We start from the raw sequence: 22,980 nt of genomic DNA, 5'->3' as shown, positions 1-22,980 counted from the left end.
CAAAACAAGGCCCAGAATGCACCAGATTGCACAGATTTTAACCGTTTTTCAAACATTTTCCGGGGGAGCATGCCCCCGGACCCCCCTAGTTCGCGCGCCTGCAAACTTCGCTGATTTGCCCCCCCAAAAAAGGAGGAACCCCCCCCCCCCCCCTTACAACTCATTTGGTCCGGCCCTGGGTGGGTTCCACGTACTGTCGATAACACTTAATCCTCTCAACGACTGCTGACCTTCTCAGTGATTGCTTCACAGTGTTTCATTATATCAAACCTCCAAGTTGTGATAAAACATTTGCTCAAGCATGTTATGTTCAGTAATTTTCAAACTGTACATAATTATATATTGCTTAGTATTCGTGTAAAGCCAGGTGTGTATACATATTTTTTAATCCTATGATTTTTCTTTTTTGCCTTTTTTCTATCTTCTCTTTTGTATGTGAATGTCCGTGGACTTCCCGCTTCTTCTATCTATCGTCTTCAACGCATTCAAAACAGCTCTGCCCGTCTTGTCCTTAAAAGGAAAAAGAAAGACCACATCACCCCTCTGTTGCAACAACTCCACTGGCTACCCGTCTCACAAGCTCAACACTCTCACATACAAATTCCTCAACAAGCTTGCTCCTTCCTATCTCTCTGATTCCCTCTCACTCTTATCAATTAACCTTCCCGACCACTCCGCTCCTCAAACGACAACCTCAAACTCAACATACCTCACACAAAACTCAAAACTGCAGGCCAACGTTCCCTTTCAAGCCCCCACCAACTGGAACTCACTACCTCTCCCCCTCCGGCAACAACAGTCTTTAGAAGCATTCAAATCTGGCCTCAAGACTTTTCTGTGTTCCCTAAATAATCCTCAGACTACAGTGCCCCGCTACCCCCCCCCCCCCCCCTTTTCACCCATCTCACCCGCAAGCCTAAATCAGATCAGTTGCAAATAGCCATGTACATAATTATTGTTTGAAATTTTCTTTTTTTTTCATGCTTACTTTTGAGTGCTGTGTCTCCGTTTGTGTTGTTGCCTTGTCATCTTCATGCAATTTATGCAGTGTATATGTATGGCATTCCGTTTGTCAAATAATTATTTGGATACTTTTTCATGTTTTTTTCATCAGTTTTAGCTAAATAATCATTATTTAGAAGCTCATGTGCTAAATAAGTAATTGTTTATAAACAATGTAAAACAATTCTGAATATTTTTTTTTTACGTAAACCATTCATTATTTACCTAAACAATTCATTGTTTACGTAAATAATTTATTGTTTACGTAAATAGTTCATTGTTTACGTAAATAATGTATTGTTTACACAAAAAATCACTTATTTCACAAAATAATATTTTTTGGGTGGATAAAGTGAGCAGTTGGTAAATAAATCATTGTTTACCTATATAATGCATTATTTAGCAGATTCGCTAAATAATGAAAACTGCTTTCCCTAAACAATTCATTGTTTAGAGAAAGCAGTTTTCATTATTTAGGGGAATCAAGAATTGACTTCTAAGCTTCCTTTTTTTTCTTTGTGCATATACTATAATTCAATACAAGGTATCTCCAAGACCTTGTATTCAATTATAGTAATCACTGAAAGGCATAAAACTTAGTTCAGAAGCGAATCCTAGAAACCCCTAAATAATGGAAAATGTGTTGGCTAAACAATTCATTGTTTACGTAAATAATTCATTGTTTACGTAAATAATGATTTATTTAGCAAAATTGCTGATTGTTTATAAACAATGTAATATAATTCTAAATAATATATTGTTTACGTAAACAATATATTATTTAGACCTATTTTACATTGTTTGTAAACAATCAGCAATGTTGCTAAATAAATCATTATTTACGTAAACAATGAATTATTTACGTAAACAATGAATTGTTTAGGTAAATAATGAATGGTTTACGTAAGCAAAAAAATATTTAGAATTGTTTTACGTTGTTTATAAACAATTACTTATTTAGCACATGAGCTTCTAAATAATGATTATTTAGCTAAAACTGGTGAAAAAAACATGAAAAAGTATCCAAATAATTATTTGACAAACGGAATGCCATATATATGAGTATGCTTGAGTTGTTAATGCGAAAGAGTGTATGAGTACGCCTTGAGTCGCCTTGTGGTGAGATATGTGCGCGTTATAAATTCTCGTATTATTATTATTATTATCATTATTATTGTATAATTATGTATGTAATTAGAGTAGTCCCTCTCTGGGCGAGGGCTGGTTGAAAAAAAAACCTCGTTTGTAATGCTAAGGCCACAACCCTCGTGAACTAACATTTTATTTGATTTGAATTGATTTGATTTGATACCTGTGAATAATCTGTGACTTTCTTTAATGTCCCGCCAGCTGGGAGATCTGTACCGACTGGCGCCCTCGGGGGACAGAGTAACACCGGTCAGCCGAATGGACTACCTGTATCCACGGCGACGAAGGGTCAGGAAACGACGCGCAGGATAACTGCACAGGTTCTTCACTGACTGACAAGACTGACACTTTCTTGTCTACAGTGCAGTGCCACATTTGAAATCTGTGCAGTACGTTGTAGGTTGTCTTTTCTTCTCCGCTGTCTCTTTTGTTAGTCTGCACTAACTTTTGTTTGTTGCCCGTGACTGGGGGATGATTTAGCCTATGCTTCTGAACATTGAACTAAATTGAGAGTCCCTTTCCCCCACACCTTAACCCCTTTCCCCCGCCCCGGATCCAAGTTCCTCGTCAGTATTTGGTGCTTTTAGCTGTTAAAATTTACGCGGTTTTCCCTGGTGGATAGACGAATTCTGAAATAACTCTGACGGGTGTGTATGGGTTGTGGGAGAGTGACCTTTTTTTTTGCAAAGCCTCGTATAAATATTGGAGGGGCCAATCACTATAGTAGCGCGGGGTCTGTCGGAAACGCGTGGAAACACGCACGCGTTTCCTTCACACACTTGGCTAGTGATTGGCCCCTTACATATTTACACCCCCGGTATAGGGGTGTGTATAGGTTTCGCTCGATGTGTTTGTTTGGGTGTTTGTGTGTTTGTTTGTGTGTTTGTGTTCGCATATAGATCTCAAGAATGAACGGACCGATCGTCACCAAACTTGGTGAACAGGTTCTATACATTCCTGAGACGGTCCTTACAAAAATTGGGACCAGTCAAACACACGGTTAGGGAGTTATTGGTGGATTACATTTATACAAGGACTTATACAGGGACATCTTCATGGTCAAAGGGAAATAACCATTCTCACTCAGTCACTGCCACCAACTGAGAAGGTTATCAAGTTTCCCTTTGACGGGGGTGTTTTTCCTACCTCAGAGGAATTTCTTGTTGTACGAGGTTTTGCAAGAAAATGTCACTCTTATGATCTTTCACAACCCATACAACCCCGACGGAGTTATTTCCGAAAATCGTCTATTATGGACATGCCACATGTCGGTGTAGTGGGAACATGTCTTTATGCCACATGTTGGTGTAGTGGGAACATGTCTTTATGCCACATGTTGGTGTAGTGGGAACATGTCTTTATGACACATGTCGGTGTTGAGGGAACATGTCTTTATGCCACATGTCGGTGTTGAGGGAACATGTCTTTATGCCACATGTCGGTATAGAGGGAACATGTCTTTATGCCACATGTTGGTGTAGTGGGAACATGTCTTTATGCCACATGTTGGTGTAGTGGGAACATGTCTTTATGCCACAGGTCCGCAGCGCTATGTCACAGCGGCCCTGCTATGCCTCTGGCTTACAATGCAAAATGAATGCACAATTCACGCACACACTCACCTACGCACACACTCACGGCCTACACACGCACGGCCTACACTGACACGCACGCATGCACAATGTGCAGGCAAACACCCAGACACACATGCACATGCACATGTACACACACACACAAACACTGACGCTCGCTCGCTCGTCACAGTATAGCACGTGGCATAAATGCGTGCATCGATCCAATTTTGGTAAAACGCTTCCACGATATTTTGAACTTTGAATACTCAGACTGTTGAAGTCGATCTCCGATCAGACTTTGCTGCAGTTTCAACTTATCTGGACTGCAAATTAACAGAGTCCTTTCCACACACCTTATCCCCTTCCTCCTCCTCCTGCCCTCCTTCCTCATATGTGGTGCTTTGATCTGTTGAAATTCAAGACTGATCAGACAAAAGCGCAGTATTTTCTCACTTTCTTTCTCTGAATTCTCCTGAATTATAGCCATAGGGATGTGAAAAAACGAAAAGCTACACTGACGTTTCGCACAAAAATGTTCTTGGAATTATCTTAATTCGCTTACCACTTTGTCTTCCATGAATATTCTCTGATTCACAACCATGGGTATTTTACTTCTGGAGTATAGTGACTCGTGAACAGCAGATCCAAACAGTATGTTGCAGCCATAGAAGTGGATTTCCTGTCTTTTTTTTTCTGCGGGTTACAAATGAGGCCAAAGGATTCCTGAGAAGATCAAATACGATGTGAGGCCGCTCCAAAAAAGAATACAAGTTCTCCCTTTGTAAACTTGGTTAGGCCAACAAAAAAATAGTCTGTTTACGGTAACATAGGCCAAAAAAATAGGGTCGGTAGGTCGGGATTTTTTTTTCTCCGAAAAAAACATTTTTAAGTTATTTTGCAAAAAAAGACTTTTTTTTTCTTTTCTTTTCCCAAATGCCAAAAAAAAGTCTAGGGTCGCCCGAAAAGACAGGGTCGGGATACCGTAAACAGACTTTTTTCTACCTGTCGTGAACGTACACCTGCAATGTAGGTACACGTTTGGCTGGTTTCGAGGAAATCTTCTCTTTGTATACGCGTACGAAGAACCCAGCTCTTTATGTTTAGAGTCTCAAAACTTGAGAAATTGAATGTGTTTGCATTCGTCAACGCTTCATAGAAAAGAAATTCTTTGTTAAGAGTGCCCTAAGAAATCATGTATGCATTCGTCAACGCTTCATAGAAATTAATATGTAAGCGCCTAGGGCTATATCTAGATTAGGCGCATAAAAATGATCACAATAATAATAATAATAATAATAATAATAGAAGAGACATTCTCAGGATGCTGTGAGGGAACACATGATGTTCGGAAATATAACTAATACGTTCTTTTTCCTATGCTATGTAATGTTTATAAACATTGAGACAAACACACGCCGCTGACCTGTGAAGACAACCACTCATTGTGTCACGGTCAATAATGAGTTCTGAGCACTTGAGGACCCCCCCCCCCAAAAAAAAAACACAAAAAAAACACAAAGTTTGTTTTCTATGACAACACCGACAAGATAAGGGTTGGTAAGTCAATTCTTTCTTTTAATTTTTGTTCTAAATTTTACTGTAGTTGGTATTTACTTACACAGACACATGTGGTATTTTATTGTCCAGAAATCGTGCGAGCTGTGTTCTGTTGTTGTCGGAGAAGAGAAGCTTTGTTTTTGTCAATTATGCAAAATGTAGTTTTGTCATTTAAAAAAAAAATGTTTTGAAGGGTCCAAAGAAAAGTTCTAGGGTCAGGAAGACAAAAAAAGGTTCTGGTCGTGGAATCTGGAAAGTTATAACATTGATTTTTTTCTTTCTTGGCTTATAAATCTCAACTAGCTCATCGTCCACTGCTGCCATGATCACTTTCCTTCACTGATGAGTGGCCACATTGTTTGTTTCACCGTTTTGAAAGGGACGCAATTCTCCCACAACCAAGTGAAGCCATGACCTGAGTTATTTCCAGAATCTGTCTATTTAGTAAAACATGCACTATCTTTATCCCAGGATTTTTTGTCCAGTAAGTGTTGAAAAATATCTGCTTTGCAGCTGATTCGCGTACGTGGTTTATGGTTCCATGTACTTACTGGCATGTGATTTGGAGTGAAGTGCTGCACAATAAACGGTTCAAATAGATAACTGAATTTGGATATTGTGATTTTCTTGTGCATGAATGAGTTGGGTGAAATAGTTTCAAGACACACATACACTAACACATCCTTGTGAATGAATTGGGTGAAATATTTTTAACACACACATTCTGAATTGGGTGAAATATTTCTAACACACACACACACACACACACACAGATTCTGAATTGGGTGAAATATTTGCAACACACACACACACATTCTGAATTGCCTTATTGGGTGAAATATTTGCAACACACACACACACATTCTGAACTGCCTTATTGGGTGAAATATTTCTAACACACACACAAACACACACTTGCATGTACACACACAGACAAGCCCAGAACATTATAATTCAGTTGGAGTTTTGGTTCATTATGTTCACAAAATAGATCTCCATTAGATCATCAACCAATACTTATAAAATCCAGGGATCAATGATAACCACAATTCATCTTTTGTGGCCTCAACAAAGCTTTCTTTCTTTCTTTATTTGGTGTTTAACGTCGTTTTCAACCACGAAGGTTATATCGCGACGGGGAAAGGGGGAGATGTGATAGAGCCACTTGTCAATTGTTTCTTGTTCACAAAAGCACTAATCAAAAATTTGCTCCAGGGGCTTGCAACGTAGTACAATATATTACCTTTCTGGGAGAATGCAAGTTTCCAGTACAAAGGACTTAACATTTCTTACATACTGCTTGACTAAAATCTTTACAAAAATTGACTATATTCTATACAAAAAACACTTAACAACCCTGAATGGCGGCGTAAAAACGGTCATACACGTAAAAATCCACTCGTGCTAAAACCATGAGTGAACGTGGGAGTCTGAGCCCATGAACGAAGAAGAAGAGAAGAAAGACACTTCCCCCAAGAGCAACGCATAATGTTTGGACCAATTTCTCACCTCTCCCTTCAAGCGGCATAACTCTGCGGAATAGTCATGTGACATGTAGCAGTGACAGAGTTATTTCCAAAATCTGTCTATTCACCAGTAAGCCAGTTAACACATGATTCATCAACAGTCATTAAAATTGGAGACAGAAAATTTTATTGCAAAATTTAGATCTACTTTACACAACAAAATGATTCGATAGCATTCCACATTAATTTGCGCCCGAGCACCTTTTGTGAGACCTAGTCCAATTAGTACACAAGCAAAAACTGTATACCAATTTACTTTGCCAAAATAAATGAGTGGTGAGACCGGATAACATTCGACTTGGGCAACTACTTCTTACACTAATGAAATGTTATTTAACCATTTAATACAGAACCACTGCAATTAAATACTTAACTGCAGCATATACCTAAACACTGTCAACATGTTGATAGCAATATGTGCCCAGTTACCAATAAAGCTACGTGAAAACATGCACAAACACATCCCAAAACAAAGAGACTGCCAACTTTCCAAAATTCAGAATCAAAAAACAAGAAAGGTAGGTTGTTGGAACGTTTGACGGTTTGTTATTGACAAAATAATACATTCACAAATATATCGACCCAACGGTCTTTTAAGTGCACAGACAAACAATAACGAAAACTTATCTGGCTGATTTTTCCTTCCGCCTGCCACGAAGCCGCAATGAATGATTATATGACGAAATAGACACAGACATGTCTTTCAGAAACACTTTCACACCAGGCACTACCACTTGAATCACAACATGACAACCAAAGCTGATGTAATTCATCAAAACAGAAAGTTTGATTAAATGGTTGACCTTTCATTTTTTTTTTAATTCTTTTTTTAAAGGGCTCATTCAGGCTCAGGATGTATATTGGTGTTAACTTAACAGCATAGGTGGGACTCAAAAACATCATGAATCCTGAAACCAAACCAACAAAAAAAAGAATGAAAAAAAAAAGAATGACATAATCGAATCCGGATTTCCGGCATATACCGGAAGAATCCCACCCATGTAGCAGTTAGAAAACCTGCAAACTTTAGACTCAGCCACAAACAAGCCATTTGTTAAAAGAAAAAAGAAGAAAAAAGATGACCAGGTCCCAAGGCTAAAACAAAAGGAAATATACACACATGTAACAAAGACTCACGGAAGATCTGAATTGAAGGATGATCTATGTCCAAGACCCCTGAAACAGGAATGCAGCTGCCTGGTGGATAGGGAACGCTTGATATGCTGTTCAAACATATTTAAGTCTAGGCTCCTGCCTTTACACCCGTCCATACCCAGACTTGTTTGTAAATTGGCTTGTCAACTCCTTTCTACTCCAAACACACAAAATACAGCCCTCCCAAGTCTTCGTAACACACTAAATCAAATCGCACACCCCCTCTTCCACAGATCGCTCCGATACAACAAGTCGGCCAATAACAGCTAGACCAAGGAATCTAAATCAATTCTGCATGAAGAAGACTCTATGTTCTTTAGCTCTTGTTTGGGAAAAGGCCGCCGCGATGGAGGCGAAAACCATGACGGGGGGCAGAGAGGCGTCGACAGCCGTGTGAATTCCTCGCTTGGAGTAATAATCCACCAAGGGCTTGGTTTGTTGGTGGTAAGCTGCTAGCCTTGTCTTCAGCGCCTCAGCATTGTCATCCGACCTTCTTATCAAGGGTTCCCCAGTCATCTGAAAGGTACAAATCACATGATAAACAACCACACACACACCACTCCTACGTTTTTTATCTGACGCATTGTTCGGACCCCAGGCCAGTCGAATGTCCGATAGCTTTGACACACAGGACGTCTTCTGACACAACATTTTTTTGCGGACAGGAATTTTCACCAATATATATGTGACCCTCCACCACGGAATGAGTCGCATGTCACCTCGCGCGGTTCTGCACGAAGCTTAATATAAGTCCGGGGAGTGTCTGGTAACAGTGTGAGGGTCACCTCAGTCACAGGCTTATAACTCAAACAGTGTTCACTCTTTTCTAAAACGGTTTTCACCACTGGATAGAGTATAAAAATCTCTATAGGAAAATGTAAAAATATGAAAATCATGTAAAGGTGACATGCGACTCATTCCGTGGTGGAGGGTCACATATTTAGAAGCCAGGTGCAACTGACCTATTGTCCTCTGTGTCTGGGAACAACACTGCACATACATCAGGCACGGGAATAGCCAAGAGGTAAAACCTCTGAAATCTAGGGGGCTGTCAGGGGCATTCCCATCCCCCCCCCCCCCTCCCCCTGGAAATTTTCTTTTGGAATAATCAAAATCTACGCAATCTGAGAAGGTTTTGGTACGAAATCAAGCTTTTTTTCTCATTAAACAGGAAAAACTTAACCTGCAACCCTAACAAAATTTTGTAAGGAGTACCAATTCAGTAATGCACAGTTTATATAATATAATTTAATTGTGTGTCTGTCTGTCTCGACTTAACAGCTTATTGCTGGGAAACTACTGGGCGCAGTTCGTTCAAAAGTTGATACACTAACTTGATAATAGGTCCGATTGATCGTATTAAAACTTCATAATGTTACCTGGGACCTAAATGCCCCAAAAAACACAAAAGTTCTTGACGGTTGGACGAATTCAATCGGAGCGACAGCCAGCCATTGAGCTGATAGAACAGCGAAACACGTCACCCAGTGACGAGAAAAGCGTGATTTCCAAGCCAGCCAGCGGGTGGGGATTATTTTGGTCTCGGTGAGACTGAAAGAGAGAGAGTCGTCTGCTGCAGATCTGTCGTCTGCTGCAGGATCTGTCGTTTGCGCGCGGTGTGTGTGTGTTCATTTTGTGCACATGTGTTAGTGTTACTGTTTGTGTGTGTGTGTGTGTGTGTGTGTGTGTGTGTGTGTGTGTGTGTGTGTATGTGTGTGTGTTTGTGTGTGTGTGTATGTGTGTATGTGTGTGTGTTTGCACTTCGCGTGCTGGGCGACCTAATTTTAGCACGCTAGGCATTTGAGTTCACTGGGAAAATTGTCAGAGTTAGTGGCTTGGTGGCCAAAGTGATCCGGGTTCGATTCCCGGCATGGGTGGTCTATTTTTTTATTTATTTATTTTTTTAAATTCTTGTTTACTATTGTTTATTATGAACGTTTTAATGTTTAATTTTACCAATAATTTTTGTAAATGTGAAAAAAAATTATTATTATTTTTTTTTTTTTGAATCCAAGTGATCCGGGTGGAAAGCGATTCTTCTATGGCCAAAGTGATCTGGGTTCGATTCCCGGTATGGGCGGTCTATTTTTTTTTTTTTTTTAATTCTTGTTTACTATTGTTTATTATGAACATTTTAATGTTTTATTTTACTCTTTTTTTTTTTTTTTTTTAAATCCAAGTGATCCAACATTTTAATGTTTTATTTTACCCTAATAATTTTTTTTAATTGTGTAACATAAATATTTTTTTTTTTAAATCACTTGGATTTAAGAAAAAAATTTAAAATTTATTTTACACAATTAAAAAAATTCGATTCCCGGCATGGGCGGTCTATTTTTTTATTTTATTTTTTAAATCCACGTACACAAGACAAAAACTTTCATACTGGGGGAGCGAGCCAGTCTGAAGCGTACTCGGGTCCAGCGCCAGCGTTTTTTTATTAAAATACTCTTGCGAATTTTGAAGTTTTGACTTTTTTTTCTTCCTCTGAAATTTTTTCTCTCCCTCTGAATTTTTTGCCTCTCTCTGAAATTAGCCGATAGGAGGACCATTCGCATGCATGCTACACACACGCCCCCCCCCCCCCCCCCCCCCACACACACACACACCGACACACTTACATCATCAGTCATGTGTTTCTTGGGTGGGTTGAACTCCTCATGGTAACTGCGGCCACTCTTGGTGTGGATGAGCCTCCCTGTGATTCTCTTCACGAGCAGAGAATCATCGATGGCAAATTCTATCACAGAGTCCAGTTGCGTCCTTCTCTTGTCCAGCAAACTGTCCAGCTGGAAATAGAGGATATTTAAGCTCATCTTGAGGATATTTTAAGCTCATCTTGAGGATATTTAAGCTCATATTTTAAGCTCATCTTGATATTTTAAGCTCATCTTGAGGATATTTAAGCTCATCTTGAGGATATTTAAGCTCATCTTGAGGATATTTAAAGGTCCTTGTCTACATTTTTATACCGAAATCGCCATTTGACCATTAAAATGCAGAGACTATTATCTACAAATATCAACAATACACCCCCTTTCGACCAGGAAAGACCAAGCCAGTGTAGCCGTTGGAAAATTCATTGTAGTATTCCAGCGTAGTACTCATAGTAGGATATCCTTATTTGGAAAATGCCAAGCGCAAAACTCCTCTCAAATCCCGTGCATTTTGTGCGTTTAAAAAAATGCGTGGACAGTGCTCCAGTGTCAAACTGTTGCTGCACTTGTTTGGGCGTGGCTATAAGCACAGTGACATGAATTTGATTGGTCAGTATTTTTAGGCAAAGCACATGTTCTCAGCAAACAGAAAACAAAATATTGGAAGCGTGAGTCACGCTACCCAAAAATAAAATCTTTTTTTACATATATTTTTTTTCTATAACTTTTTTTCCCCATGGTTCATTCATCATCTGACATAACTTTTTAGCGAAATCTAACCATAAGATTATTGAAAAAAAGCAAAAATGTAGACCACCTTTAAGCTCATCTTGAGGAGATATTTAACCCCTTCACTGCCCACCCCGTATGTAATACATGGTAATTTTCGGTTTGTCCTACGCCCATAACCGTATCTCGTACGTGGGATTTGTGTCAACAACATTTCAGGACATTTCTGAAAACTAAATGGGAGGTAACCACTGTCCAAGTACTTGTAGGGGTTCTAAACACAGTTCTTTCCCATAGACCGTTCGGATAAGTTACTACCACATGTTGAAAACTGTGTTAGAAATGTAGAACCGATCTATAGCATTCACAATGGCGGCCGAAAGTCGGACCTCAACTCGTAGACCTGTTTTCAAGCGATACAGTGTTCTGGAAGCTCTACAAGAAGTGATTTATGGATTACCACACAGAAGAATACTTTTATGGGCTGTAATGTGAGTGCCTGATGTTTGACACCAGTTTTAGCAGTGTTTTGTGTGGTTTTACGTGCTGCAATGTGTGTGTGTGTAAGTCTGGAAACTGTAATTTTTGACAAAAATGGTCATTATATCAATTTTTACTATAACAATCACAAACAAAGTCCAATGATCATGTCATCCTATAATAGCCAAGGGTATAAGGAAAACACATGCCAAAGATCTCAGAGATATCTCAATAAATGATCGAGCAGTGAACAGATTAGTGAACCTACCGAAGAAAGCAAAATTTTGCCCTGGCACTCAGCAATACCATAATGCTGTTATACTGTGGCAGTGAAGGGGTTAAGCTCATCTTGAGGATATTTAAGCTCATCTTGAGGATATTTAAGCTCATCTTGAGGATATTTAAGCTCATCTTGAGGATATTTAAGCTCATCTTGCAAATTGTTGATCTCAAATAAAACAAATGCGAAATAATTTTTTTTTTACAAATGTATTTAATATCAAATCAATACCATACGTTATTACCCAATATTGCTATTTCATTTGTTACGTGGATTTCCATTGGTCAATTGGGCAAAACTGAGCTCATTGTAAAAGTGATATCGACGACATTTCCGTTGATATCAGTTTTGATATCGACGACCTCTTTATTGCTTCCTCACTTCAAAAACAAAAACACCTGAATTTAAAAACAAACAAATATATATGAAAATGTATTATCCCAGAATTTAGTTGAGCAAGTGACTAAAGACTTTTAGAAAGAAAAGACATTTTTAAATACTGAAAAGTACAAGAAAAGAGTGAACAAAAAGAAATAATCAGAGGGAGGGATATGGAACAGCCAAAACTGAGACAAATATTTTTGTAATTTCTTAACGGTAAATACAAAATGTCCAGAGAATTAGCAATATATCTAACATTGACTGACTGTGTGATGATATCTTCTGCTATTGGTCTGTTTCGACAGTGATATCAAAATCTCGACCTCCTGTCTCGATTTTGATATCACTGTCGAAACAGACGAATAGCAGAAGATATCATCACACAGTCCGTCAATGTTAGATATATTGCTATGTCTCTGGACACTTTGTATTCACTGTAAAGAAATTACCAAAGTATTTGTCTCAGTTTTGGCTGTTCCATATCCCTCCCTCTGATTATTATTTTTTTTGGTTCACTCTTTTCTTGTACTTTCCAGTATTTCCAAATGTCTTTTCTTTCAAAAAGTAATTAGTCACTTGCTCAACTAAATTCTGGCATAATTGCATTTTCATATATATATTCTTTTGTTTTTAAATGTAGGTGTCTTTGTTTTTGAAGTGGGGAAGCAATAAAGAGGTCGTTGATATCAACATTGATATCGACGGAAATGTTGTCGATATCACTTTTGTAATGATCTCAGTTCTGCCCAATTGACCAATGGAAATCTACGTAACATATGAAATAGCAATATTGTTCTCTGAGACAGCGCGAGCGGACGAGGTGAACAACGATTGTCAAGATCTGCATCAAGTGTCATAGTTTGGTTAAAAATACAAATAACATGTATGTATCCATCCATCTTACATTTTTACATGACATAAGCGGCTTGTTAGGCTTTTCAGCCTTTTACACACACACACACACACACACACACACACACACACACACACACACACACACACACACACACAAACAAAATACTTTCAACATACCGCTTCAGCCTGCCTGACAGTGCGAGGGAAGCCGTCCAGCAGAAAGCCTCTTCGACACGCCGGTTTGTCCAAGTTCTGATTGATGAGTTCCACCACCAGCTCGTCTCCCACCAGTTGGCCCGCGTCCATCACGCCCTTAATCTTCTTGCCCAGTTCATTGCCCGATGCCACGACCGCTCTCAGCATGTCACCTGAACACAAATAATACATTTTAATCGTTAGATTATTTCTTCCAGACCAGGGACCCCTGTTCTGCACTTGGAGTATTCTCAAACAAACTTGGTGTATTTTCAGAAAAATGAGCGTACTCCATACAGCATTTGAACATCCATGATTTAAACATCCTTCAAATGCGTCCTTCGCACCGTTAGTTAAGTTTACGAATACATTTAAAACAAATGATTCTTTCAACGTTTACTGACACAAACTGTAATCATCTGTACAAATATTGGATGGCTTCGGGATGCGATTGTGAAGAAAAGTAGTCTAGGAATTTTTTTGTCATATTTTTTTTACCACTGACCGTACTGATCGTATTCTAGACAATCAATCATGCGTACAAAATACGGCAAAATTGTATGGGTTCCCAGGTCTGTTCTTTTGTTTGTTTATTTGTTGCTTAACGTCCAGCCGACTACGCAGAGCCATATCAGGACGAGGAAGGGGGGGATGAAGGGGGCCACTTGTCAAGCAATTCCTGTTTACAAATGCACTAACCCATTACTTGTGTCCCAGCAGGCTTTAGTAAAACTAAATTAATACCTACTGGAAGATTACCAGTTTCCAGTATGTTAAAATAGGCTTAACCTATCTACTGCTGGACTTACATCAGAACACTAACAGATTAAACTATACATGAATCGCGAGACAAGCGGCAAGAGAAGAGATTTTTGGAAAAAATACAGGTGAATGAGCAAGAAGGCAGAAAAAAGAAAAGAATTCATGAAGAAAAAGAGAGCATGACAGGAAAGAGGAACCAAAAATCTACCTAACAGCAAACTAGAAAGCTCCTGCGGTTCCAAAAACAGGAGGGGCCTTTAATTTCATAACCGCAGTGCCCCACTGCGGGAGGGGCTGTTCTTCCCATGTCAACCATCCTGTAAACCATTGCAGATTCTTCTAGGCTTTTACATCAATAAGGCCAATTCCTTCCACTTGGAAACATACTCAAAATCAACGACCTGACTGCTATCTGGGCTGAGGGGTGGGAGGGTGGCGCGGAGCAGGGTGGGGTGTGGATGTTTTGCTGAATTAATTTTGTAACTTGACACCATGCAGTGGCAATCTGAGAAATACATTCAGCAAAAACAAATAACAGATATTATATACCTCAATCAATTGTAACACTCTTAAATAACAATAAACAAGTCGCTTAAGGCGAAAATACAACATTTAGTCAAGTAGCTGTCGAACTCACAGAATGAAACTGAACGCAATGCCATTTTTCAGCAAGACCGTATACTCGTAGCATCGTCAGTCCACCGCTCATGGCAAAGGCAGTGAAATTGACAAGAAGAGCGGGGTAGTAGTTGCGCTAAGAAGGATAGCACGCTTTTCTGTACCTCTCTTTGTTTTAACTTTCTGAGCGTGTTTTTAATCCAAACATATCATATCTATATGTTTTTGGAATCAGGAACCGACAAGGAATAAGATGAAAGTGTTTTTAAATTGATTTCGACAATTTAATTTTGATAATAATTTTTACATATTTAATTTTCAGAGCTTGGTTTTAATCCAAATATAACATATTTATATGTTTTTGGAATCAGAAAATGATGGAGAATAAGATGAACGTAAATTTGGATCGTTTTATAAATTTTTATTTTTTTTTACAATTTTCAGATTTTTAATGACCAAAGTCATTAATTAATTTTTAAGCCACCAAGCTGAAATGCAATACCGAACCCCGGCCTTCGTCGAAGATTACTTGACCAAAATTTCAACCAATTTGGTTGAAAAATGAGTGACAGTGCCGCCTCAACTTTCACGAAAAGCCGGATATGACGTCATCAAAGACATTTATCAAAAAAATGAAAAAAACGTCTGAGGATATCATACCCAGAAACTCTCATGTCAAATTTCATAAAGATCGGTCCAGTAGTTTAGTCTGAATCGCTCTACACACACACACAGACAGACAGACAGACACACACACACACACTCACACATACACCACGACCCTCGTCTCGATTCCCCCCTCTATGTTAAATCATTTAGTCAAAACTTGACCAAATGTAAAAATGGATAAATACCTCAATCCCAGTAAATCCTCAAATTAGCAAACCACCAAACAAGCTCAGGAACTGTATGAACCTAACAAACACTTTCAATAGAAAAAAAATACCCACAGTAATTTGAGTAAAATCAGCGTTAATTGGCGTTTACCGGTAATTTATTATTACCAGTATTTTGCCGGTTCCAGACTAAACCCAGGTATGTATACCATTAACGTATCAGCAGGAAGAACACCTTACCCGTAGAAAGGTGACAGGCACAGTACTTTTCTGCCAACAATGGTGCCTGAAAATAAATGATCACAGTTTTTATTACAAAGTTTTTATTTATAATCTCTATATATACGACTTGTGTCTGTGTGTGTGTGTGTCCGCGATGCACGCCCAAGGTTCTCGATGGATCTGTTTCAAATTTGGTGGGCATATTCAGGTAGACCCCGGACACAACCTGCTCAATGAGATATTTCAACATGTGCTCTCAGCGCGCAGCGCTGAACCGATTTTGGTTTTTCTCTGGATCCATTCCTAGTAACTCTTCCTTATCTTCTCCAGTGTTTTCAGCGTTTATCTCCCTTCCTTCGTGTGGCGTCAATCCATATTCCCGTTTCTATTTTTAGAAGGTCACTGTCGACAACGCTCAATCCATATTCCCGTTATACTATTTTTACTCTTCTCCATTGTTTTGCGCGTTTATCTCCCTTCCTTCGTGCGTACACTACACCCGGCAAAGCCGGGTCCCCGGCACAGCCGGGTATTCGGCCCAACTTCTTCCCGGCGCAGCCGTACCCGGCGAAGCGGGTATTCATCTAGTAAATACAATATATACATATATACGAGGAAAAGTTAATTAGCTTAATCACTTAATGAGTAAGAGGATAATTAACTTTCTGTCAACAATGGAATTATTGTGTTAATTGTCGGTTGAACAGTAGTCAATACTGTCAGTAAAGTTTACTTTTCTGGCATGAATCGTACATTTTCCTTTACTTTTCGGAGCCTCATTATAAATATAACTGTTGCCATCCATATGGTTACCTAATATGTCATAAAATGTGCCGATGAGGATCTGTTTGGGTTGATAAAAATGTTTCTTGTGTCACTGTCAGACAATGCAATATTTAGCGAAACTTCATTAAACCAGCCAAAGAGACAAGTCAAACCAAGGGACATAACTCTGCATTGAGATCAGCAATTGGGAAACTGGTGGTTGTTTCCCTTGCAGGTACAGCTGCACCTATTCAGTTATTGGTATTTCATCAGATAACTTGGCCCACATATCTGTTCCCTTCTGCTATACATGTAGTTATATAGACTTACTAGAATACACGTGACACTCTTTGACACATGTATACTCTTCTACTCTAAAAACAAAAGATATATATCTAGATAATGTGACCGAACTGACACCATCCACTGTGGGCAATTAAATCTAACATTATTTAACAAACTATGCAAACGCCAAACGGAACACATACACATTAGGCAAAGGCTATACAGGGATATAGGGACAGGGCTACTGACCAGTCAAACTATCCGCACACAGATCATAGTTTAATAAAAAGACGCGCACAAACATTCACACACTAAGTGACTAACAGTAACACTAACACAGAATGAGATGGATAGAAAAGGTGAAAAAAATAAGAAAAAAATTGGATTTATGATTTTATTCACTCGCTATCACTATCAGCTAGTACTAGATGGTTCATTGACTATTTTTGTAACCCATCTACGCTGATAAGAAAACACATTCAAGAATGGCAATTCTCTCCTTTTTCTGTTTCAACAAAAAACATCTGATGTAAATTTTAATACTTTCAGTGCAGGCTATACTACTACAGTACTAGTTACCGGTAAAGTCGGCATTCCTGTGATGTAATCATGTATGCAACACCTGTCCAATGTGTACAAAGTAAACTACAGCTGAATCTTAACAGCCGTTATCACTAGCATGAGAATTTTGTTTACAGGCTTGCAAAGGCTTCACTGATACTGGGAGGCAGGAGGGGAGGGATTGAGGGACACTTGTCCTCTGTCTCACATACACGCGTAGTAACAGACAGAAACACCGACAGGCTCACCTGGGTGCCTTTACCGGCGCCGGGTGGTCCGAGGAGAACTGCTTTAATTCCATCGGTCTCAATTTTGACAGCAGGGGCTGGTATTACTGCAGTCGGCATGATTCTGCAAGTTCAGGGTCCACGAGAGAACACGCACACGACCTTCTGCTTTTAGCCGGAAACCCAGAATAAAGGTCAGGCATGCGCTGGTTTGCTTCCGGTTTAGTTTCTTTTAGTGTTTCAACAATTTTTCGACAAAGCAGGCATTTTTAACAGGGCTAGCGATGGCTACAAAAATATTTTGGTGAACTCAACTACCCGGTTATGTTGCTTTTCATTTTTTAACTTTTCTAACCCGATGATTGAGTTAGTCACGTGATCAAAACTTCATAACATGGAGGAAGGGGAGGGTTCGAGTTGGTGATATGAACGTAATCTGTGTTAGAGTCAAGCCTGTTTCAGCGTGGAACACAACTGCGAATTGGAAACATGCATTTTTCCCTTCCAGATACACAGGAGCTCAAAGATGAGGGGGGCGCGCCGTACACGGTAACTCGATCGTTCGACTTCAGTATTGTATTCGTAGGATTTGTTGCTGTTTACGCCAGAGGATGGAGAGTACAGATGCTTGGAAGTTACAGAAGTTAGATGGGTTGGGCACTGTTTTACGGGTTGGGACTTGCTTTCCATGCAATGAACGTATTGTAAATAGAATTGGCTGGCATAAAGTTAATAGCATGTCCATTATATTGGTTGGTAGAACTCGTAAGTGTGCCGTCAGCAGCCTAGTTTTTTTTATAGTTAGGCCCCCCCAAAAATAGGTGTGGTTACGGTAACATAGCCCCCCAAAATAGGAAGGTAGGCAATCACTTTTTTTTCTAATGTGTACAATATAACCTACTTGACAGGAAAATAAGTGTGCGACTCGAGCGCTTTCGCTTTCATTGCGTTTTCTGCACTGTTTTTTTTTATTTTATTATTTTTGTTGTTGTTGACAAATGTAAAAAGAGGGTAGGTCGGGTTACCGTAACCACACCTATTTTTGTTTTAGGCCTTATGAATACAATATATTATAGTATTATAAGTATACAATTACAAAACTAATGGTAATGCTGCCATTGACAAGTGACATATTTATACATGTCAGAATTTGAATGAAATCATGGGCATGTTTTAGATTGTTTTAGTCTACTGGACCAAACATTGGAAGTTTGTGCTTTATCACACCAACTTGGTTAGACTTTTGTTTGTTTTGTGAGTGCATGCATGCACACTAGCTCCCACAGTCACAGACATGCATACATACAAACAAACATATTTCAAAACATACTTTGGATAATTTAAATTTTAAAATTTACCAAGACATGAATGGAAATGAGACGGGCGCAATTGCTTGGTGGTAAGACGCCAGCCTCCAAAGCGGAAGGTGTTGGGTTCGAATCCCGGCCGCGCCTGGTGGGTTAAGGTGAAGATTTTTTCGATCTCCCAGGTCAACTTAATTATGTGCAGACCTGCTAGTGCCTTATCGAAGTTATCCCCCTTCGTGTGTACACGCAAGCATAAGACCAAGTGAGCACGGAAAAGATCCTGTAATCCATGTCAGAGTTTGGTGGGTTATAGAAACATGAAAATAACCAGCATATGCTTCCTCCAAAAGTGGCGTATGGCTGCCTAAATGGCGGGGTAAAACGGTCATATACTCGTGCGAAAATACGAATGTACGTGGGAGTTTCAGCCCACGAACGCAGAAGAAGAAGTATGGAAATGTAGAGCAATTATTTTAAAGCCTGATTGGTTTTGCAGGTGTACAATATTCACATCAATGGAGTTTTCCACTGCAGTGCTCGCTACAAACAACTTCGGCAGTTTCACGAACAGGTAATTGTTCAAAATTGACCTTGTGTGTTTGAGATTGTATTTCATGCATTTTCATGTTCAGTGTAAGCTCTGAGTAACTTGTAAAATATGTTGAGCCAATGCATACATGTTCAATATAGTATAGCTTAGAAAATTCTGTATAATGTTTTTTGGTCAAGTTCCAAGTAAAACCCACTACTAGGGTTGAAATAGGCAGTATTGTATTTAAAAACTTTTTTTCATTTCACAAAATGTTATTTTCTTTCAAGTTGTGCTATCAATTAGACACACTGTTGTTCAATGCTACATTGTTGCTCCACATGTTTTAAGTTTCAGCTTCCCAAATTAAGTATTCTTGTTGTGCTTTTTTGCTCACGTATCATACATTATATATATGGTCACATGTGTGTATTTTTGCTTAACGTGTGTTTCAGCTGCGAAAAGAGTTTGGGCCGCAACCCCTACCCCCATTTCCCCCAAAGAAGTTGCTGTCGCTGGCATCACACGAGGTGGAGGAGAGACGATGTATGCTGGAGCGCTACATACAGTTAGGTGAGACAGGAGAAAAAAGTCCCCCGTTTCTTAGCTGCAAGATATATGGCGAGTGAAGCGAAGGAGGTGAGGAAGTAGCGTTTTATGAGGACCTCTCGCCGCGAGGAAGGCTAGGATTTGGCCATTTGGAGGTGCTTGGTAGTGTTACACAAGAAACATGGCGCCTGCACAGCTGCCAGTGCCAATCTGTTAGGCTGTACATGGTTGTTTACCGACGTTAGGCTGTACATGGCTGTTTTCCGATGTATGTAGACAACTCTTTCAGTATCAATAAAAAAAATCGTGTTTAAATTCTTGCCTAGGCCTAGCTAGTGACAAAATCAATTGCATGCACCATAACAGTGACAAGTTAATAAGACATAACCTTGTTGACTACAAACTGTCCACCCTCTGCTTTAACTTCTTTTCTGGCTCGTCTCCTGCTTACTTCTCTGAACTCCTCACCGTCTATTCTCCAGCAAGACAACTCCGTGCCTCTTCTGACTGTCGCATCCTTACCATCCCACACACCAAAACCAAAACATACGGACAACGCACTTTTACTTTCTGCGCACCCACACAATGGAATTCTCTCCCCTTTCACATCCGCCACTCTCAGTCACCCCAAGCATTCAAACGAGCACTTAAAACACACCTCTTCAAGAAATACAACCCCTGATTTTGTTTTCTCAGTCCATCAGTAGGCTACATGTAGTGTATTTGTTGTTTTAGTGATAATGTGATATATATATAAACATCCAGGGCTGTTTTTCAGTATTGTTGATAACAGGTTCTGTCTGATTAAGGGTATTCAGCTGGTATTTCCTTGTTTTCACTACCTATTTTATTCATGTTTTTATTACTTTGTTAATGGAAGAATTTTTTGTAATGTATGTTTGATGGTGTATGCTTTTAATTAAGCGTTGTTGACTATGAATGTAGATGTGAATGCTTGTACAACTGTGTTTTAATTTTAAATGTGTCAAGCGCAAAGAGCATAATTTTAAAGTTATGATGTTACGCTATATAAATGCTCATTTATTATTATTATTATTATTATTAATAAAAACTAAATTATTATCTCCATTCGAATTTCTCCTGCACAAACATTCACACAAACCCTGATGTCTTTTGTTTTATTGTTTGTTTGGTGGGTAAGGGCCCCTGTTGTTTTTGCAACATTCAGCTTCCTTTTATTTTCTGTTCTCTTTTTCCTGTCCTGTTTAAAGTGTTTTGTTTTGGGATGGGGCAGGAAGTTTAATATTACTATTAGTAACACAGCCAGTCCCTGTCAGGAAGTAATTTTTTTTTTTTTTTTTTTTTGGGGGGGGGGGGGGGGGGTGTTGGCAATTCAAATGGGTGAGAGGGATGTGTAATGGCATTGAGACTGATGTTGTGTTAGTGTGTGTTTGGGGTGGAGGGGGGGAGGGGTCAGCTTCATTAGGTAAGATTAAGAGAGAGAGAGAGGGATGAAATAAAACCTTCTTAGATTACATTCACACTGCCGATCAGTTACTGGAGCAACAGGAAATGACATTTTGCGTTACACTAATTACAACTATTGACAGGTTTGTCAGGGTCCACTGACTGCATTTTCAAGTGACCCTGAAAAGTCTTTAATGTAGGTCGACCTGTCCCTAGAATGTTAATTTTAAAACAAAAGACATTTTGTATGACAGAAACTTACTTACTTACTGCCTTTCACGCCTGGTGGCGTGTAGGGCAGCGTATGACAGAAAGTCAGAATTAAATTCACACACAATTTTTTTATTTTATTTTTATTTTCACTCGTTGGTTATGTTGTCTATTTGGTGTGTGTGTGTATGTGTGTGTGTGTGTGTGTGTGTGTGTGTGTGTGTGTGTGTGTGTGTGTGTGTGTGTGTGTGTGTGTGTGTTTAACCTGTCCAAAGCATGTCAACATTTAGATTAAGCAAGCTCAAGACCTACATATTGACACTGTCTAGTTTTTGTTTTCCTGGTTTGCAGTGAGTCAGGATCCTGTTATGGGGTCGTCTGCAACATTCAACACATTCCTTCATTCTGCACAGCAGGTAAAATGTCACACAGTGGTTTGACATGTCACACTGGTTAGGCCAAAAAAAAACCAACGGGTTAATATCAAATTAGGGCCAGTAGGTCGGTTAATTTAATTTAGTATATTTATAGATTGGGGTTTTCTTGTGTCATCTACACAGGCGCATGTGGCTTTAAAATGGACCCGAAAATAATAATTTATTTATTATTTATTATTATTTATTATGGGGAGCTTATATAGCGCGAACCACAACTGTGCTCTCCGCGCTTTACATATTAATTTCTGCCGTTTGAAATGGAAATAATAATAATAATAATAATGCATAATATTTATATAGCGCATGTATCCAGGGTTTATAGTGCGAGCTGTGCCCCTTGGATAATGTTTGAGAAGAGTAACTTTTTTTGTAAAGTCTGCAAAATTGAGTTTTCTCATTTTTCTTTATTTTTATTTTCATTTTTTATTTATTCAATGTTAGAAATTTCAGTAAGAGATCCAGGGTCGGAAGGAATCTGAAACAATTTTTCTTGGCCTTATGCCTGTGAGATCGTTATCCTTGTTAGGGTTGACCGGCACAGTTGGCCTAGTGGTAAGGCGTCCGCCCTGTGATCGGGAGGTCGTGGGTTCGAACCCCGGCCGGGTCATACCTAAGACTTTAAAATTGGCAATCTAGTGGCTGCTCGGCCTGGCGTCTGGCATTATGGGGTTAGTGCTAGGACTGGTTGGTCCGGTGTCAGAATA

The 22,980-nt window shown here is 39.3% G+C and overlaps 3 protein-coding genes across 5 annotated transcripts in view; 2 read left to right on the top strand and 1 right to left on the bottom strand.

Moving 5' to 3' along the window:
* Window positions 1–5,885, top strand: part of LOC138980716 (mucin-4-like) — a gene marked incomplete in the record, with an annotated part of 64,725 nt that extends 58,840 nt beyond the window's left edge. Inside the window, 1 exon segment of the mRNA XM_070353623.1 lies at window positions 2,353–5,885. Within this exon segment, the coding sequence (XP_070209724.1) occupies window positions 2,353–2,463 (111 nt within the window).
* Window positions 5,886–6,235: 350 nt separating this feature from the next.
* On the bottom strand, window positions 6,236–17,993 carry LOC138980407 (adenylate kinase 2, mitochondrial-like). Its single transcript, XM_070353277.1, has 5 exons — window positions 17,838–17,993; window positions 15,997–16,042; window positions 13,523–13,713; window positions 10,585–10,752; window positions 6,236–8,479 (listed from the first exon to the last, which is right to left on the bottom strand). Exons 1-5 carry the CDS (start codon window positions 17,934–17,936, stop codon window positions 8,249–8,251), a joined length of 735 nt encoding a protein of 244 aa, XP_070209378.1. The 5' UTR covers window positions 17,937–17,993; the 3' UTR covers window positions 6,236–8,248.
* Window positions 17,994–18,183: 190 nt separating this feature from the next.
* The window catches only part of LOC138980403 (sorting nexin-17-like), a 25,177-nt gene continuing 20,380 nt past the window's right edge, over window positions 18,184–22,980 (top strand). Inside the window, exons 1-4 of one of the 3 annotated variants that reach the window (XM_070353270.1) lie at window positions 18,184–18,365; window positions 19,620–19,694; window positions 20,108–20,225; window positions 22,191–22,255. In XM_070353270.1, the coding sequence (XP_070209371.1) occupies window positions 18,306–18,365; window positions 19,620–19,694; window positions 20,108–20,225; window positions 22,191–22,255 (318 nt within the window). In that variant the 5' untranslated portion in view covers window positions 18,184–18,305. The remainder of the gene's footprint in view (window positions 18,366–19,619; window positions 19,695–20,107; window positions 20,226–22,190; window positions 22,256–22,980) is intronic. The other 2 variants (XM_070353272.1, XM_070353269.1) reach the window with 2 other exon arrangements.

This window comes from Littorina saxatilis, linkage group LG11, assembly GCF_037325665.1.
Source record: "Littorina saxatilis isolate snail1 linkage group LG11, US_GU_Lsax_2.0, whole genome shotgun sequence".
In the NCBI taxonomy this organism is placed as follows: domain Eukaryota; kingdom Metazoa; phylum Mollusca; class Gastropoda; order Littorinimorpha; family Littorinidae; genus Littorina; species Littorina saxatilis.
Note: the sequence above shows the minus strand (reverse complement) of the source record. Positions and strands in the feature narration are given on the sequence as shown.

What these genes read in the sequence shown, in the direction of transcription:
- LOC138980407 (XM_070353277.1), bottom strand. Translation starts at nt 17,936, where the DNA reads ATGCCGACTGCAGTAATACCAGCCCCTGCTGTCAAAATTGAGACCGAT. An exon ending in GCGCCGGTAAAGGCACCCAG is followed by an intron (nt 16,043 to 17,837) that starts GTGAGCCTGTCG and finishes ATTTATTTTCAG; the next exon opens with GCACCATTGTTGGCAGAAAA. An exon ending in CTGTCAGGCAGGCTGAAGCG is followed by an intron (nt 10,753 to 13,522) that starts GTATGTTGAAAG and finishes CTCTATTTCCAG; the next exon opens with CTGGACAGTTTGCTGGACAA.